The 14,881-nt window shown below is 47.5% G+C and overlaps 1 protein-coding gene across 1 annotated transcript in view; it reads right to left on the reverse strand.

Moving 5' to 3' along the window:
• Positions 1–2,018: 2,018 nt before the first annotated feature.
• The window catches only part of LOC140396797 (transcription factor 7-like 2), a 38,779-nt gene continuing 25,916 nt past the window's right edge, over positions 2,019–14,881 (reverse strand). Inside the window, exons 10-12 of the mRNA XM_072485520.1 lie at positions 14,581–14,688; positions 14,238–14,292; positions 2,019–3,916 (exon numbers count right to left, since the gene is read on the reverse strand). Coding sequence (XP_072341621.1) covers positions 3,522–3,916; positions 14,238–14,292; positions 14,581–14,688 — 558 coding nt within the window. The 3' untranslated portion in view covers positions 2,019–3,521. The remainder of the gene's footprint in view (positions 3,917–14,237; positions 14,293–14,580; positions 14,689–14,881) is intronic.

Genomic DNA, 14,881 nt, shown 5'->3' on the forward strand with positions numbered 1-14,881 from the left:
GGACGCATGGAATTGGTTTCACCATGGAGAACAAACTCATCAACTGACTCAGAGTTCCCAGTGAACATCAACGATCACCTCATGAACCTTGGTCTACAACTTGCCAAGAAACAGCAGGCAACAGTCGTGAGTGTCTGCGCCCCAACCCTTGATGCCAATGATGAATCCAAAGAAGGCTTCTACTCCACCCTGGACACCATATTCCTCAGTAAAATAAGCTCATCCTCTTTGGGGACTTCAATGCCAGGATTGGAAAGGAAGGAGTTGGGAATTGCAACTCCAACGGAGTTCTCCGACTTACCAAGTGGACAGAACACCAGCTTGTCATCAGTAACACGCTGTTCTGTCAAAAAGACAAATTCAAGATTTTCTGGACATATCCACGGTCAAAGAACCGGCACACAAACAAAGTAGTCATTGTTCAATCCAGAGACCAAAAGCATGCCCTCATCAACAAAGTGATGACCAGTGCTGATGGCAGCTGGACAGACCATCGGCTCATTCATTCCTCTATATCCATCAAACTCCTCCAGAAGCAGCGGAAGATGAAGAAACAGCTCAAAGATCAACGTTGAGTGGCTTCAAGAGCCAAGCATGCTACTGAACTTCCAACAATGTCTTCCCCAAAATCTCCAAAGTGTTCATTTTAATGGAGTTGAGGACAACTGGAGAGAGAGCTGAAGGCAGTCATCGTCTGAAGCTGTGAAGAAACCATTGGCTACAAGACCAGGACACACAAAGATTGGTTCTACGTGAACGACTACACCATCTAAGACATCATTGACAAGAAGAGGAAAGAACTCCGCATCTGGCAAAATGACATAACCAGCAAGGCAAAGAGGAGAGCTCACCCGTCAGCCAAGGCGGAGGTCCAAAGAAGAACTAGGGAAGTCAAGAACCAATTGTGTACTGAGAAAGCCAAGGAGCTGCTACTCCTGGCCGACAAGCACAACACCTGGGGTTTCTTCAGTGCCACCAGAGCAAAGCTATATATGGACCCAACACCCTTGGCCTCAAACCGGTGCAGAGACAAAGAAAATGGAGAGGACAGTTCAAAGAACTCAAAGATACAATCATAGGTGAAGACGTGTTTGAAGACATCCTCCAACTCCCCACCAAAGATGATCTTGGATTCCCACCAACAGTGGACAAAGTCGAAGCCGCCATTAAACACGTTAAGAATGGAAAAGCCTAGGGCAGCAGGGTGGCGCAGTGGTTAGCACTGCTGCCTCACGGCGCCGAGGTCCTGGGTTCGATCCCGGCTCTGGGTCACTGTCCGTGTGGAGTTTGCACATTCTCCCTGTATTTGCCTGGGTTTTGCCCCCACAACCCAAAGATGTGCCGGGTAGGTGGATTGGCCACGCTAAACTGCGCCACCATGCTGCCTCTGGCTCGCTGAATTGACTTCCTCCTTCACTGGTGACCCTCAATGGAGGCAGGCTTTCAGGCAAAATATACTGGTTAAGCCATATGGACGGAATCCCATTCTCTGCTGCTTGCCCCTTCACCTTCCTCAGTCAGAGCAAATGGCCTGCAGATTTATTGTTCTTTGGACATAAACTCTCCCCCTGCCAATCTTCAAATGGAGAGCTGGTTTCTCACCTTTCCCAGGGTTTCGTCATACTGAGAAAAAAAACACAATATCCCAGCGGCAGCAATAATGAATCACAGGCCTGCTCCTCCAATGCCTCAGAAGCACCACTCCATGCACCACACCCCGACAATTCCACTTGTGTACCTTCATGATCTTCACCAACTATGGCCAAACATATTCCTGCAAATCACACCCTCCGGTAAACATCTTGCCTCCATCAACGCCAATGCCCACAGCCCCGAAACGTTCAATACCATTTTCAAAAGGTAAGTGTTCAGAAGATTTCTTGTTTCAAAACCACGGAGTTGCTTTCCAGGGACACCTAACCACTAACTCCGAGACTGGGAGAGCAAAATGAAACACAGTTTTATTCAAAGCATCTTTAATTTCCCCCCCCCCCCCCTCCCCTCACACACACAAAATGTACATGTGTTGGTTCAGTTTATTTACACGTCTCAAACACAAAATAACATTTTAGAAACAGATGCTAACTGTAAACCTATAAAAACCCCTAAATACAAAGAATTTTTCATGTACAATGTTTAAGCAGAAACTTTTTTTACATTTTTAAAAACAAGGCAAATAGAAAAAGGAAATGGGGAACTATTGCAGACAGGAAGTGGAGGTGCGGATATAACCAACAAGCAGATGAATGGAGCAGGTTGGGGTCTGCTCAGACCTATTCCCCAATCTCCTCCTCAACTATCTCAAAAGCAAATTGCATGCTAAAATTAAGAGGAACATGTCCTCCATTCAGAGTGAACAGTACCATGTCACCCAAAATGGCAGATGATGCCTCTCGCCCTGGTACAGCAACACTGAGATCTGGTGCCCTGTAAATGTTCCGTCAGCACAGAAAGCATTAATGGGTCTTTGATTACAAGAGCATTGCACCGTTAACAACATCCCACAAAAAGGGCATTTCTTTCACCTGAGACCCAGTAGCAATACGAGGGGCTTTGGCCATCCCAGGTCAGGGCCAGAAGTGGTCTGCTCTTGCCAGCAGCACACAGGGCAATCTGACTCTGCAATGCAGCTTTCAACAAGGTTCAGTTTCACCCAGAAACTGTGCAATAAAAACCCAGCGTATTCATCACTCTTTCTTTAAAAATCAAGGAGCTGCAATGTTGCATTGGCAGAGGAGCTACCCACCTTCCAAGGGATGAAGTTAAATTTTCTGCCAGTCCACCTGGAATGATTCATGGTGAAGTCTACAACCCACATCCACCATTCGACAGGGAGCAGTTAATTAAAGTTTCGTCCAGTCTCCACTCCCAGCCAAGACTGGCATTACTCAGCTAGGAACTGCTCCTAGCAGGGAGTGTCAGTTTCAGTGGTAACATGATTGTCTCACGTGTTCATGCATCCATCACCTACCCCACCAAATCCCTGCTCTCCGATAAGGCTCGGGTGAAACCCAGTTCAGGGTTTGGGTTCCTCCACCTCTCAAAATCTTGATCCAACTCAGTTCGATAACATGCCACCCACCCTCCCATTTCCCTTCAGCTCCAACCCAGACCAATATCCTCAGTCTGCGCCACCGTAGCCCAGCCCCAGGTCAATGTCACCCCTTTCCCAGAAGAGGTTAACGTCCTCCAGAGCTCCAGCAAGTTCTGCCCTCGCTCTCTCTCCTACCCATGATGAAACCTGCCCCCCATACTCAGGTAAGGTAAAAGGTCCAGGGCTCCTCCACCGATCACGCTTCACACAAGAACTGGAACTGAGCTAGTTGAAAGAGAGGGAGAGACCCCATACTCGTGGGAACACCTCCTTTTCCCCTCACCTCTCCCCTCCCTCCTGCTGCATTAACCGTAAAACATATTTACAAGTTTCAGTATAAGAATTGGGTCAAATATTGACCAGCAAAGAATACCTTTTGAAATCTCTCTGGGAGGATGTGGGTCTGAGATACGGGCTGTATACATTGTCACTCTGCAGATTTGGTCACCAGGGACAACGGCTGCGTCTGCATGGCGGGGAAAGCATGTTGGGAATGTGTAGCCGCCTCCACCGATGAGGGAGGAGTCAACAAGAAGGTGGGGATGGCAGTGTAGGAGAGCTGCCGTGCACTGGCAGGTGAGGGGCTACTCTCAGTGAGGCTGGCAGCAGGAGTGATAGAGCGTGGGGCACTCAGCTTGGTGCTGAGTGATAGGGGCTGAGCTTGCTCAGAGGCCGGGGGATCTGGCAGCAGTTGCAGGGTAGATGGCGAAGGCGGCGAGTCCAAGATGCTACCGCCAGCAGAGATGGACGGGGCGCTGCTCTCATCCGCCCGCAGGTATTGGACACACTTCAGCCTCCGACGGGACACCGGCAGGGACAGATCTAAGAGAAGGAACAACCATCAGAGCAAGACAGGAAATTGAGAAAGTCACAGCTAAATACACTGTACACAGTACCTAACCTTCACGCTCAAGGGCATCACCACAGCCTCAAGGCGCCGAGGTCCCAGGTTCGAATCCCGGCCCTGGGTCACTGTCCGTGTGGAGTTTGCACATTCTCTCCATATCTGCGTGCGTCTCACCCCCACAACTCAAAGATGGGCAGGGTAGGGGGATTGGCCACGCTAAATTGCCCCTTAATTGGAAAAAATAATTGGGTACTCTAAATTTTATTTTTAATCCATCAGACACTCATCACCTGCTCTGCACTCAGAGTAATCTAACATTGCACCGAGTGGCCAACGAGGGAGTGCAGTCTGAGGGACATCAACTGTCAGAGAAATCTCATACAATTACTAAAAAAAGAGACCTGACCAGTGCTAAAGAAGTCTAAACCGTGAGAAAACAGATGGTAAAAGCAAATAAAATGGGGATAAGCAAATAAATTAGTCAAGAATATCAAAATTAGCACAAAAATATTCCATTTTTATCATCAGAAAAAGAGGGTAATCAGGGGATATGCAGCCTGTTGAAATTTTTATTTTTAAAAAGAGGATGTGCAAACTCCACAAGGACAGTGACCCATGGCCAGGATCGAACCCGGGTCCTCTGTGCTGTGAGGCAGCAGTGCTAACCACTGTGTCACCGTATCGCACAGCAGGCTCTTGAAAATGGTGGACATGTTGATTTATTACTTTGCGTTAGTGCTTTGAGCACAGGAAGAGGTAGGGTATTAGCAAAAATAACAATATTCAAGAAAGTACTGCACATATAAAAATGACATCGCCACAATCAACAGGCTTCCATCTCAGGGATTTAAACTAAATAATTGCAAATTTGTTTGACTTTGAAGGCAGACGTGTACAAGATTATGAGGGGTCTAGATCAGGTAAACAAAGAAAATATGTTGCCATTTGCTGATGGTACAAGGACGAGGAAAGACAGATTTGGAGTGGGATTCTCCAGCTTCCCAGTCACGTTTGTCTCAGTGGCCCGATACAGCACATTGTTCGCTGATGTTGAGGTTCTCTGCTCCCGCCACTGTCAAGAATTCCCAATGACACCCCCCAGGCTGGCGGGAAACCGGTAGGCGGGGGTGCATTGCCAGCGGAACAAGAGAATCCCAGCCTTAAGGTTTTGGGGCAAGAGATGAAGAGAAGATGCGAGATTGAACTTTGTTGACACAACCAGTGATAAAGACCCAGGACACGATGCCTACAATGGTAGTGGGGACAGGTCAATAATTTCCAAAGGAAATCAGATGGGCCCCTGAAGGAACTAAACTTGCAGATCTGCAGGGATAGAGGAGGAGGAATGGGATTGACTGGAATGCTCTGCACAGAGGCAACTGGATTCGATCAGCCAAATAGACTCCCTCTGTGCTCTGACACTCGACGGGAAAATTGCTGATACTCTAACTTGCCCTGTGGGAACTTAAATGGGAAAACTATACATGTCACTGTGCTATTTAATAATTCTGAGCAAGCAAAATAAGGGAATTATGGACCAATTAAACAAACATGTTGTTGAGAAAATATTACAGTCTATAATTAAGGATAGGGGCACGAACAGTTTGAAAATGATCTGCACATCAGAGGAAACCAATGGATTTGAAACGGGCAAGTCATTCCTGTCAAGTCTGACTGAATGTTTTGAAGGGATCATTTAAAAAGTGGACAGGTCTGTGAATGTTCTTTATGTGGTCTTCCAGAAGGTCACTGATAAAATCTCTCGTGAGAGACCATGGTGTTAAATTGCAGCTCATGGAAACAACGGCAGAGAATTGTCATGGCAAGGATATTGGCTGAGAGGGGGATCATGGGGAGGTACTCCAGTTGGCAGGATGTGACCAGTGGGGTCCCACAAGGATCTTTGTTAGGGCCTCCCCTATTTTCTGTATTTGTTAAACTGAGGAGCCAGGACGGAAAGGCACTTGTCCAAATTGGCTGATGACACAATGATAGGCAACATTGGCAAGAAGCGGTGACGGAAACTTAAATTTAGATCCACTGATAGAATAAGTGAATCTGCTAAACTGGCAAATGGATTTCAATGGAGGCAGGTGTGGTCCAGCTAAGTAGGTCATTAAAATGATGTGAGCAGGTACAGAATGTAATCAGAAAGGTGAATGGAATACTGGCCTTTATATCCAGAGGAACTGGTTACAATTGGGCATGTCATGCTTTAGCAGGACAGAACTCTGGTTAGACATTGCCTGGAGCAATGGCACAAGTTCTGGGCCCCACATCTTTGTGAGGATATCTTGGCCTTGATGCGTTTGCAGCGTAGGTTTAGAATCCATAGAATCCCTATTGTGAAGACGGTGGCCTTTCAGCCCATCAGGTCAGCGCCAACCCTCCAAAAGAGCACTCGACCTCGGCCCATTCCCCAGCCCTATCCCTGTGCATTGATCATGCCTCTCTTTGGTCTGTGGAAGGAAACGGGAGCACCCAGGGGAAACCCACACAGACACAGAGAGAATGTGCAAACTCCACACAGTCTTCCAAGGTCAGATTCGAACAGGGTCCCTGGTGCTGTGGGGCAGCAGAGGCTGCACTGTGCCTCCGTCACACCCCTTTTACTCAAATATTAAATGGCTACAAGGCGAGACTACACAAATCAGAGTTGGATTCTTTGCAATTTAGATGATCCAGGAACAATTTAATCAAAGTTTTTTAAATATTAAGGGGTGCAAATTGGGTAACTAATGAAAAGTGATCTTAACGTGGAGTAATTAGAGCAGTGTAATTAGAAAACACCCGTTCACACATTATTCACAAAGTTCTTCCACAAATGTCAGTTGATGCCAGATCAATTATTAACTTATAAAACATAGATGGTTTAATTTTTGTTAAACAAGGCCATTAGGGGATATGGGGCAAAGATTAATACATGGAGTTAGATTCTAGAGCTGTCATGGTCTCAATGAATCTCGGAACAGGCTCCAGGGACTAAATCGTCTCCTCCCATTCCTGCATTCCGTTGAAAATGAGCTCCAGTGGCATTGCTGAGCCAAGTTAAAATGTGCCAACGCCCCAGACTCAGAGTTAACCCTGCCCCTTTCATGGCAGCCCGAGAGAGACATCCTAACCCCAAAAGCAGTAGAAAGAGTGGCACCATACACGGATTCAGAAATGATTTGTGAGAATGGTTTGAGACAGAGGAAGTTACCTGTACTGACTACCAAGAGACCTCAAAAAACTGAATGGGTGAGGGAGAGAGAAGAGGAGGGGGGACGGTGGTGACAGAGGGGAGAGATAGGGACAAGAAAAGGGTGAGCGGAGAGAGCCGGGGGAAAAAGGGCAAAATTTAGTGTATCCAATTTCTCATCCTCACATCCGTGTCTCCACAACCTGCACATTGATGGGATGTGATAAGGAATGGAAACCTGGATAGAAGCACATCTCTCCTCGGTTGGGTGGGTTAGCTGAACATCGCTGCTAATACTGAGAGAGTGCTCACCATCAGGCAGACAGTATCGAGGGAACACTGCACTGTTGGAGAGTCCGCACAGAGGAAATGCTGCACTTGAGGGGCATGACTCAAGTGAGTTCACTATCAGATGATCAGTATCTAGAACATAGAACATAGAACAATACAGCGCAGTACAGGCCCTTCGGCCCACGATGTTGCACCGAAACAAAAGCCATCTAACCTACACTATGCCATTATCATCCATATGTTTATCCAATAAACTTTTAAATGCCCTCAATGTTGGCGAGTTCACTACTGTAGCAGGTAGGGCATTCCACGGCCTCACTACTCTTTGCGTAAAGAACCTACCTCTGACCTCTGTCCTATATCTATTACCCCTCAGTTTAAAGTTATGTCCCCTCGTGCCAGCCATATCCATCCGCGGGAGAAGGCTCTCACTGTCCACCCTATCCAACCCCCTGATCATTTTGTATGCCTCTATTAAGTCTCCTCTTAACCTTCTTCTCTCCAACGAAAACAACCTCAAGTCCGTCAGCCTTTCCTCATAAGATTTTCCCTCCATACCAGGCAACATCCTGGTAAATCTCCTCTGCACCCGCTCCAAAGCCTCCACGTCCTTCCTATAATGCGGTGACCAGAACTGTACGCAATACTCCAAATGCGGCCGGACCAGAGTTCTGTACAGCTGCAACATGACCTCCCGACTCCGGAACTCAATCCCTCTACCAATAAAGGCCAACACTCCATAGGCCTTCTTCACAACCCTATCAACCTGGGTGGCAACTTTCAGGGATCTATGTACATGGACACCTAGATCCCTCTGCTCAGCCACACTTTCAAGAACTTTACCATTAGCCAAATATTCCGCATTCCTGTTATTCCTTCCAAAGTGAATCACCTCACACTTCTCTACATTAAACTCCATTTGCCACCTCTCAGCCCAGCTCTGCAGCTTATCTATATCCCTCTGTAACCTGCTACATCCTTCCACACTATCGACAACACCACCGACTTTAGTATCATCTGCAAATTTACTCACCCACCCTTCTGTGCCTTCCTCTAGGTCATTGATAAAAATGACAAACAGCAACGGCCCCAGAACAGATCCTTGTGGTACTCCACTTGTGACTGTACTCCATTCTGAACATTTCCCATCAACCACCACCCTCTGTCTTCTTTCAGCTAGCCAATTTCTGATCCACATCTCTAAATCACCCTTAATCCCCACCCTCCGTATTTTTTGCAATAGCCTACCGTGGGGAACCTTATCAAACGCTTTGCTGAAATCCATATACACCACATCAACTGCTCTACCCTCGTCTACCTGTTCAGTCACCTTCTCAAAGAACTCAATAAGGTTTGTGAGGCATGACCTACCCTTCACAAAGCCATGCTGACTATCCCTGATCATATCATTCCTATCTAGATGATTATAAATCTTGTCCCTTATAATCCCCTCCAAGACTTTACCCACTACAGACGTGAGGCTCACCGGTCTATAGTTGCCGGGGTTGTCTCTGCTCCCCTTTTTGAACAAAGGGACCACATTTGCTGTCCTCCAGTCCTCTGGCACTATTCCTGTAGCCAATGATGACATAAAAATCAAAGCCAAAGGTCCAGCAATCTCTTCCCTGGCCTCCCATAGAATCCTAGGATAAATCCCATCAGGTCCCGGGGACTTATCTATTTTCAGCCTGTCCAGAATTGCCAACACCTCTTCCCTACGTACCTCAATGCCATCTATTCTATTAGCCTGGGGCTCAGCATTCTCCTCCACAACATTATCTTTTTCCTGAGTGAATACTGACGAAAAATATTCATTTAGTATCTCGCCTATCTCTTCAGACTCCACACAATTTCCCATCCCTGTCCTTGACTGGTCCTACTCTTTCCCTAGTCATTCGCTTATTCCTGACATACCTATAGAAAGCTTTTGGGTTTTCCTTGATCCTTCCTGCCAAATACTTCTCATGTCCCCTCCTTGCTCGTCTTAGCTCTCTCTTTAGATCCTTCCTCGCTACCTTGTAACTATCCATCGCCCCAACCGAAACTTCACACTTCATCTTCACATAGGCCTCCTTCTTCCTCTTAACAAGAGATTCCACTTCCCTGGTAAACCACGGTTCCCTCGCTCGACGCCTTCCTCCCTGTCTGACCGGTACATACTTATCAAGAACACGCAGTAGCTGATCCTTGAACAAGCCCCACTTATCCAGTGTGCCCAACACTTGCAGCCTACTTCTCCACCTTATCCCCCCCAAGTCACGTCTAATGGCATCATAATTGCCCTTCCCCCAGCTATAACTCTTGCCCTGCGGTGTATACTTATCCCTTTCCATCATTAACGTAAACGTCACCGAATTGTGGTCACTGTCCCCAAAGTGCTCTCCTACCTCCAAATCCAACACCTGGCCTGGTTCATTACCCAAAACCAAATCCAACGTGGCCTCGCCTCTTGTTGGCCTGTCAACATATTGTTTCAGGAAACCCTCCTGCACACACTGTACAAAAAACGACCCATCTATTGTACTCGAACTATATCTTTTCCAGTCAATATTTGGAAAGTTAAAGTCTCCCATAATAACTACCCTGTTACTTTCGCTCATATCCAGAATCATCTTCGCCATCCTTTCCTCTACATCCCTAGAACTATTAGGAGGCCTATAAAAAACTCCCAACAGGGTGACCTCTCCTTTCCTGTTTCTAACTTCAGCCAATACTACCTCGGAAGAAGAGTCCCCATCTAGCATCCTCTCCGCCACCGTAATACTGCTCTTGACTAGCAGCGCGACACCTCCCCCTCTTTTGCCTCCTTCTCTGAGCTTACTAAAACACCTAAACCCCGGAACCTGCAACATCCATTCCTGTCCCTGCTCTATCCATGTCTCCGAAATGGCCACAACATCGAAGTCCCAGGTACCAACCCACGCTGCCAGTTCCCCTACCTTGTTTCGTATACTCCTGGCTTTGAAGTAGACACACTTCAAACCACCTACCTGAACGCTGGCCCCCTCCTGCGACGTCAAATCTGTGCTCCTGACCTCTATACTCTCATTCTCCCTTACCCTAAAACTACAATCCAGGTTCCCATGCCCCTGCTGCATTAGTTTAAACCCCCCCAAAGAGCACTAACAAATCTCCCCCCCAGGATATTTGTGCCCCTCAGGTTCAGATGTAGACCATCCTGTCTGTAGAGGTCCCACCTTCCCCAGAAAGAGCCCCAGTTATCCAAAAATCTGAAACCCTCCCGCCTGCACCATCCCTGTAGCCACGTGTTTAAATGCTCTCTCTCCCTATTCCTCATCTCACTATCACGTGGCACGGGCAACAACCCAGAGATAACAACTCTGTTTGTTCTAGTTCTGAGCTTCCATCCTAGCTCCCTGAAAGCCTGCCTGACATCCTTGTCCCCTTTCCTACCTATGTCGTTGGTGCCAATGTGGACCACGACTTGGGGCTGCTCCCCCTCCCCCCTAAGGACCCGGAAAACACGATCCGAGACATCACGTACCCTTGCACCTGGGAGGCAACATACCAAACGTGAGTCTCTCACGCTCCCACAAAATCTCCTATCTGTGCCCCTGACTATAGAGTCCCCAATTACTAATGCTCTGCTCCTCTCCCCCCTTCCCTTCTGAGCAACAGGGACAGACTCCGTGCCAGAGGCCCGTACCCCATGGCTTACCCCTGGTAAGTCGTCCCCCCCACAAGTATCCAAAGTGGTATACTTGTTTCTCAGGGGAACGACCGCAGGGGATCCCTGCACTGACTGTTTTTTCCCAGTCCCTCTTACAGTTACCCACCTATCTCCAATCTTTGGTGTAACTAATTCCCTGAAGCTGCTATCTATGACCCCTTCTGCCTCCCGAATGATCCGAAGTTCTTCCAACTCCAGCTCCAGTTCCCTAACTCGGTCTTGGAGGAGCTGGAGATGGCAGCACTTCCTGCAGGTAAAATCAGCAGGGACACTAACTGCATCCCTCACCTCAAACATCCTGCAGGAGGAACATTGTACTCCCTTCCCTGCCATTCCTCTAACTTTCTACCAAGATCTGGCTAACAACTAAATTAAATTTTTATAAAAAATAATAATAATATAATAAAAATATGGTACTTACCTCAGACCAATGGGTTTTATTATTAGGTTAGAGGAGGAGGGCGGGTGGGAGACACTACACGTGTAGTGTCTCGGGTTTCCTCTCCACCAGAATTTATTGGTGAGGGTCTTCCCAGACGTCCGCGGGTCGACTTCCTGATCCCGCCTAAAAAACTAATTTAAAGAAAAGAGAAAAAGTCTCAGCTCCTGCTGAAACTGACTCACCACTCACCAGCTGCTCTCACGCCGCCGAAATCGACTGGCCTGCCCCTGCAAAGAGAAGTGCTTTTAAAGGTTGACTTACCTCCCAGCACCCTCCTTCCGCAATGCTCCCGCTGAAACTGACTAACCAGCTGCTCTCACGCCGCCGAAATCGACTGGCCTGCCCCTGCAAAGAGAAGTGCTTTTAAAGATTGACTTACCTCCCAGCACCCTCCTTCCGCAATGCTCCCGCTGAAACTGACTAACCAGCTGCTCTCACGCCGCCGAAATCGACTGGCCTGCCCCTGCAAAGAGAAGTGCTTTTAAAGGTTGACTTACCTCCCAGCACCCTCCTTCCGCAATGCTCCCGCTGAAACTGACTAACCAGCTGCTCTCACGCCGCCGAAATCGACTGGCCTGCCCCTGCAAAGAGAAGTGCTTTTAAAGGTTGACTTACCTCCCAGCACCCTCCTTCCGCAATGCTCCCGCTGAAACTGACTAACCAGCTGCTCTCTCGCCGCCGAAATCGACTGGCCTGCCCCTGCAAAGAGAAGTGCTTTTAAAGGTTGACTTACCTCCCAGCACCCTCCTTCCGCAATGCTCCCGCTGAAACTGACTAACCAGCTGCTCTCACGCCGCCGAAATCGACTGGCCTGCCCCTGCAAAGAGAAGTGCTTTTAAAGGTTGACTTACCTCCCAGCACCCTCCTTCTGAAAGGGTGCTGCACTGTCACAGAAGGACTGAATTGTGGCTTTCTATTCCCTAATATTTTTCAAAATGCACAGATGCAATCTATCTTTTGAAGGGATTTTATCCTCCAAGATATCCATTGGGAGGTTGGGGCTATACTGAGGGAGCAATGTCCAAAGTCCTTTGTTTTAGATGCAATGTTAACTCGAGTCCCACCACATCTCTCAGGTGGGTGTGGAAGGTCTTCAGGCATTATTGGTCCAGCAAAGGAATTCTCTCCAATGTTTAAATCAACGTTTACCCCTCAGCCAACATCACCAAGACACATTATTTCACCTCACTGTTGTGGTGGCATTTTCTGTGCACAAATTGGCTCCCATGTTTTCTACATTGTAACAGTAATTACATATCAAGGTTAGGGGATATCCGGAGGGTGCATAAGCTCCCAAATAAACAAGCATGCTTTCCTCCATCAATCAGTTAACACGTGTACATCCGAATTAGGAGCAGGATGAAGGCCACTCGGCCCCTCGAGCCTACCCCACCATTTAGTAAGACCATGGCTGATCTGATTATAACCGCAACCCCACATTCCTGCTGACCCCCCGATAACCATTCACCCCTTTTGCTTATCAAGAATTTTTCCAGCTCTGCCTTAAAAATATTCAAAGACTCAGCTTCCACTGCGTTTTGAGGAAGAGTTCCAGAGACTCACAACCCTCTGAGAGATTCTCATCTCTGTCTGAAATGAATGATTCCTTTCTTAAAATAGTGACTCCTAGTTCTCGATTCTCTGACAAGAGGAAACATCTTCTCCACATTTGTCAATACCCCTCAAGATCCTAAAGGTCCTGATCAAGTTGCCTCTTACTCTTCTAACTCTCGTTGATACAAATATCTGTCCAACTATTACTCAGAGGTCAACCTGCCTGTTCCACTAAACCTTCTCTGAACTGCTTCCAATATATTTACATCTTTGCTTAAATAAGACGACCAATACTGCCCACAATACTCCAGATGTGGTCCTGTTCAACTGAAGCATAAACGCCCTACTTTTATAATCAATTCCCCTCACAATGAATGGTAATGTTCCAATAGCTTTCCTAATTACTTGCTATGCCTATTTAAACTGGCCTTTTGCGATTCATGCACTATAACACCCAGATCCCTCTGAGCTCAGCAATCTCTCAAATTTAGATACAGCCTTTTTATTCTTCCAGCTAAAATGGACATTTGCCCACATTACCCTCCATTTGCCAGATTTATGCCCACTCGCTTAACCTGCAGCCTCTTTACATCCTTATGTCCTGGTCACAATTTACTTTCCTATCTTTGTGTCGTCAGCAAATTCAGCAACCACACGTTCAGTCCCTTCATCCAAATCATTTCTATAAATTGTCAAGAGTTGAGGTCCCAGCTCTGATTCCTGTAACAGACCAATCAGCACATCCTCGCCAACCAGAAAAACACCCATTTATACCTACTCTCTGTCCCCTGTGAGCTAAACAATCTCCCATCCATGTCAATATGTCACCCCCTACACTATTATGAGCTTTGATTTCACCTTTGATGTGGCCCTTAGTTAAGGCTTAGTCTCGGAGATGTTTGTTTGTTGGGAACCCTGGAATTTTGCCACCACCCTACCCACACCCACAATGCTCATTCACAACCCCCGTCTGTCCAGCAGGTGGAACATAGCCCACATCAGGAGCAAGCGGAGTGAAGCCATTAGAGTCTGGCAGTAATCCCTCACAAAATGCTGGCTTCCTGAAGCTCTGACATCCAGCTGACTCAAACACACACATCCAAGCTTCAAGCACACACACACACACACAAAACTCACCTCGACTGTCTGTCTCTGTCTGCTGCTTGTCCCGTTTTCTCTTCTTCCTCTTCCCCTGTCAAATAGATACTTCAGAATTAGTGCTTCCCTTTCACACCCAAGAGATATCAAGTGAGACAAACATTATGCTCTGATGGTCAAAGAACGGCGATGGCACTGATGACCTTCATGGCGTAGCTGGCCTGAGCTAACCTTCCGTTTCCTTGGCTCTTCCCAGGAGAACTCGGCTAAGGGGCGGAGGGTTCCAATCTCATACACCCTCCAACTCTAATCACATCTCCCAGCCTCTCCCGCCTCCCATGGTCAGTGGCCTGCCCTTGCTCAACCCAGGCTGGATACTCACATAATTGTCCCGTGCTGACCACCCAGGATAGAGCTGAGAGTGGAGTTGTCGTTCCTTCCTTGCGAGTTCGTAATATTTCGACTGCTCCTCTCTAGTCAAAGCGTGCCACTGTCAGGAGATACAAGGAGAGTGTTCAACTGCAAGAAAGTACAGGAGGAGACCCGGGAGGGTCCAACAATTCTCCCGTCCCTCCCCACTAAAGCTATCCCATCCACCCCAAGCTGATTCAGGAGTGGGAGGGGAGCATCTTTCAATGAAGAGGCTTTCTAGAATCAGCTTCAATCAGGATCTGGGCCCAGGT

This window comes from Scyliorhinus torazame, chromosome 20, assembly GCF_047496885.1.
Source record: "Scyliorhinus torazame isolate Kashiwa2021f chromosome 20, sScyTor2.1, whole genome shotgun sequence".
Taxonomy (NCBI): Eukaryota; Metazoa; Chordata; class Chondrichthyes; order Carcharhiniformes; family Scyliorhinidae; genus Scyliorhinus; species Scyliorhinus torazame.